At 57.1% G+C, this 2,746-nt stretch overlaps 1 protein-coding gene across 1 annotated transcript in view; it reads right to left on the reverse strand.

The window, feature by feature from the left end:
* LOC113941205 (otoferlin-like) overlaps positions 1 to 1,021 on the reverse strand; it is a gene marked incomplete at both ends in the record, with an annotated part of 4,017 nt that extends 2,996 nt beyond the window's left edge. The window contains one exon of the mRNA XM_027632363.1: positions 860 to 1,021. Within this exon, the coding sequence (XP_027488164.1) occupies positions 860 to 1,021 (162 nt within the window). The remainder of the gene's footprint in view (positions 1 to 859) is intronic.
* Positions 1,022 to 2,746: the final 1,725 nt, after the last annotated feature.

The following is a 2,746-nucleotide window of genomic DNA, read 5'->3' on the forward strand; positions in this document are numbered from 1 at the left end:
TTCCCAATCCCAGAGAGCCCAGCCAGGGAGCAGCTCCTTCCCAATCCATCCCAATCCCAGAGATCCCAACCAGGGAGCAGCTCCTTCCCAGTCCTTCCAAACCCTGAGAGCCCAGCCAGGGAGCAGCTCCTTCCCTGTCCCTTCCAATCCCAGAGAGCCCAGCCTGGGAGCAGCTCCTTCCCAATCCATCCCAATCCCTGACAGCCCAGCCAGGGAGCAGCTCCTTCCCAATCCCAGAGAGTCCAGCCAGGGAGCAGCTCCTTCCCAATCCCAGAGAACCCAGCCAGGGAGCAGCTCCTTCCCAATCCCAGAGAACCCAGCCAGAGAGCAGCTCCTTCCCAATTCCTCCCAATCCCAGAGAGTCCAGCCAGGGAGCAGCTCCTTCCTAATCCCAGAGAGCCCAGCCAGGGAGCAGCTCCTTCCCAGTCCCTCCCAATTCCAGAGATCCCAGCCAGGGAGCAGCTCCTGTCCCATCCCTCCCAATCCTAGAGAACACAACAAGGGAGCAGCTCCTTCCCAATCCCTGAGAGCCCAGCCAGGGAGCAGCTCCTTCCCAATCCCAGAGAGCCCAGCCAGGGAGCAGCTCCTGTCCCATCCCTCCCAATCCCAGAGAGCCCAGCCAGGGAGCAGCTCCTTCCCAGTCCTTCCAATCCCTGAGAGCCCAGCCAGGGAGCAGCTCCTTCCCAGTCCTTCCAATCCCAGAGATCTCAGCCAGGGAGCAGCTCCTTCCCAGTCCTTCCAATCCCAGAGATCCCAGCCAGCGAGCAGCTCCTTCCCCATCCCTCCCATCTTCCCGTCTCTCCCGGGCTCAGCTCCTGCCCTCTCCCAATTCCAGCCCTCCCCGTGCCCCGGGGGGTACCTGGAGCAGCTCGAATGCCGCCAGCAGGTCCCCGGCGGTGGCGTTGCCGCGGTAGATCTGGTAGTACTCGAGCTGGGGGGGGAAGCGGGGGGGCCCGTACTGCTCCTCCGACATCTTCACCACCGGCTTGGCGAACGTGCGGCCCATGAAATCAGCCTTGCCCTGCGGGGAGAGGGGGGTGGGAACGGCCCTTGGCGTGGTGGGATCGGTGGATCCCACACAGGGGGGACTCCGGGATTGACCCCATGGCTCCCCCTCGTTGTGGTTCGAACAGGACCGGTCACAGAATCACAGAATCCCAGAATCTGGGATTGGAAAGGACCTCCAAGATCATGGAGTCCAACCCCGGATCCAACCCCGCCGTGATTCCCAGCCCGTGGCGCTGATGCCACATCCAGCCTGTCCTTAAACACCTCCAGGGAAGGAGAATCCACCCCCTCCCTGGGCAGCCCATTCCAAGGGCTGATCCCTCTCCATGGAAAAAATTCCTTCCTGATATCCAACCTAAACCTCTCCCGGGAAGGTTTATTTTAAGACCCAGCCCTCTTGTCCTGCTGCTGGTTCCTGGGAGAAGGGAATAACTGGGAGGTGGGAATAGTCAGGATGTGGGAGAGGAGGAGGAATAGTTGGGATGTGGGAGAGGAGGAGGAATAGTTGGGATGTGGGTTGGGAAGGGGAATAAACTGGGATGTGGGAAAGGAGGAGGAATAGTTGGGATGTGGGATAGGAGGAGGAATAATTTGGAATGTGGATTGGAAGGGGAATAAATTGGGATATGGGATAGGAGGGGGAATAGTTGGGATGTGAGAGAGGAGGAGGAATATTTGGGATGTGAGAGAGGAGAAGGAATAGCTGAGATGTGGGATAGGAGGAGGAATAATTTGGAATGTGGATTGGAAGGGGAATAAATTGGGATATGGGATAGGAGGGGGAATAGTTGGGATGTGAGAGAGGAGGAGGAATATTTGGGATGTGAGAGAGGAGAAGGAATAGCTGAGATGTGGGATAGGAGGAGGAATAATTTGGAATGTGGGCTGGAAGGGGAATAAATTGGGATGTGGGATAGGAGGAGGAATAGCTGGGATGTGGGTTGGGAAGGGGAATAAACTGGGATGTGGGTTCTGAAGGAGGAATAGCTGGGATGTGGGTTGGAAGGGGAATAAATTGGGATGCAGGAGAGGAGGGGGAATAACTGAGATGTGGGATAGGATGAGGAATAATTTGGAATGTGGGCTGGGAGGGGGAATAAGTTGGGCTGTGGGTTAGGAGAGGGAATAGTTGGGATGTGCGATAGGAGGGGGAATTCCCATCCTTCCCCATATCCCACCTGCCCCTGCCCTGGCACAGCTGGAGGCTGAGCCCTCCTGTCCTGCTGCTGCTTCCTGGGAGCAGATCCCGATCCCACCCGGCTCCTCCCTCCTGCCAGGGAGTTGTGGGGCGGGAAAAGCTCCCTCCTGATCCCTCTTTCCTCCGGGATGAGCCCCTTCCCAGCTCCCTCAGCCTCTCCTCACGGGAACTGTGCTCCAGTCCCTTCCCTGGCCCTGCTCCAGCCCCCTCATATATATAATTGTAAGATATCCAAGTTCCAAACCGGACCTGGATGTCCGGGGTCTTTTTTGGCTGGACAAAGGAGATATAAAAGTTCCTAAAAAAAATTAAAATCTTTTGGGGCCGTGTAGGAATTTTGTACACGGCGGGGGGGGGGTTTCTGTTCTCTCTCGGGGCTTAAGAACAATGGAATTTAAGAGAGGAATTTTTCTTACAGTGGGAACGGCCCTTGGCGCTGTGGATCCCACGCAGGGACACTGGGATTGACCCCACGGCCAGAACTGACCCACGTGTAGAACAGGATCCCTTTGGGATCCCCTTGGAATCAGGACACGGAAG

Source organism: Corapipo altera, unplaced genomic scaffold (assembly GCF_003945725.1).
Source record: "Corapipo altera isolate COAL_440 unplaced genomic scaffold, ASM394572v1 61092, whole genome shotgun sequence".
Taxonomy (NCBI): domain Eukaryota; kingdom Metazoa; phylum Chordata; class Aves; order Passeriformes; family Pipridae; genus Corapipo; species Corapipo altera.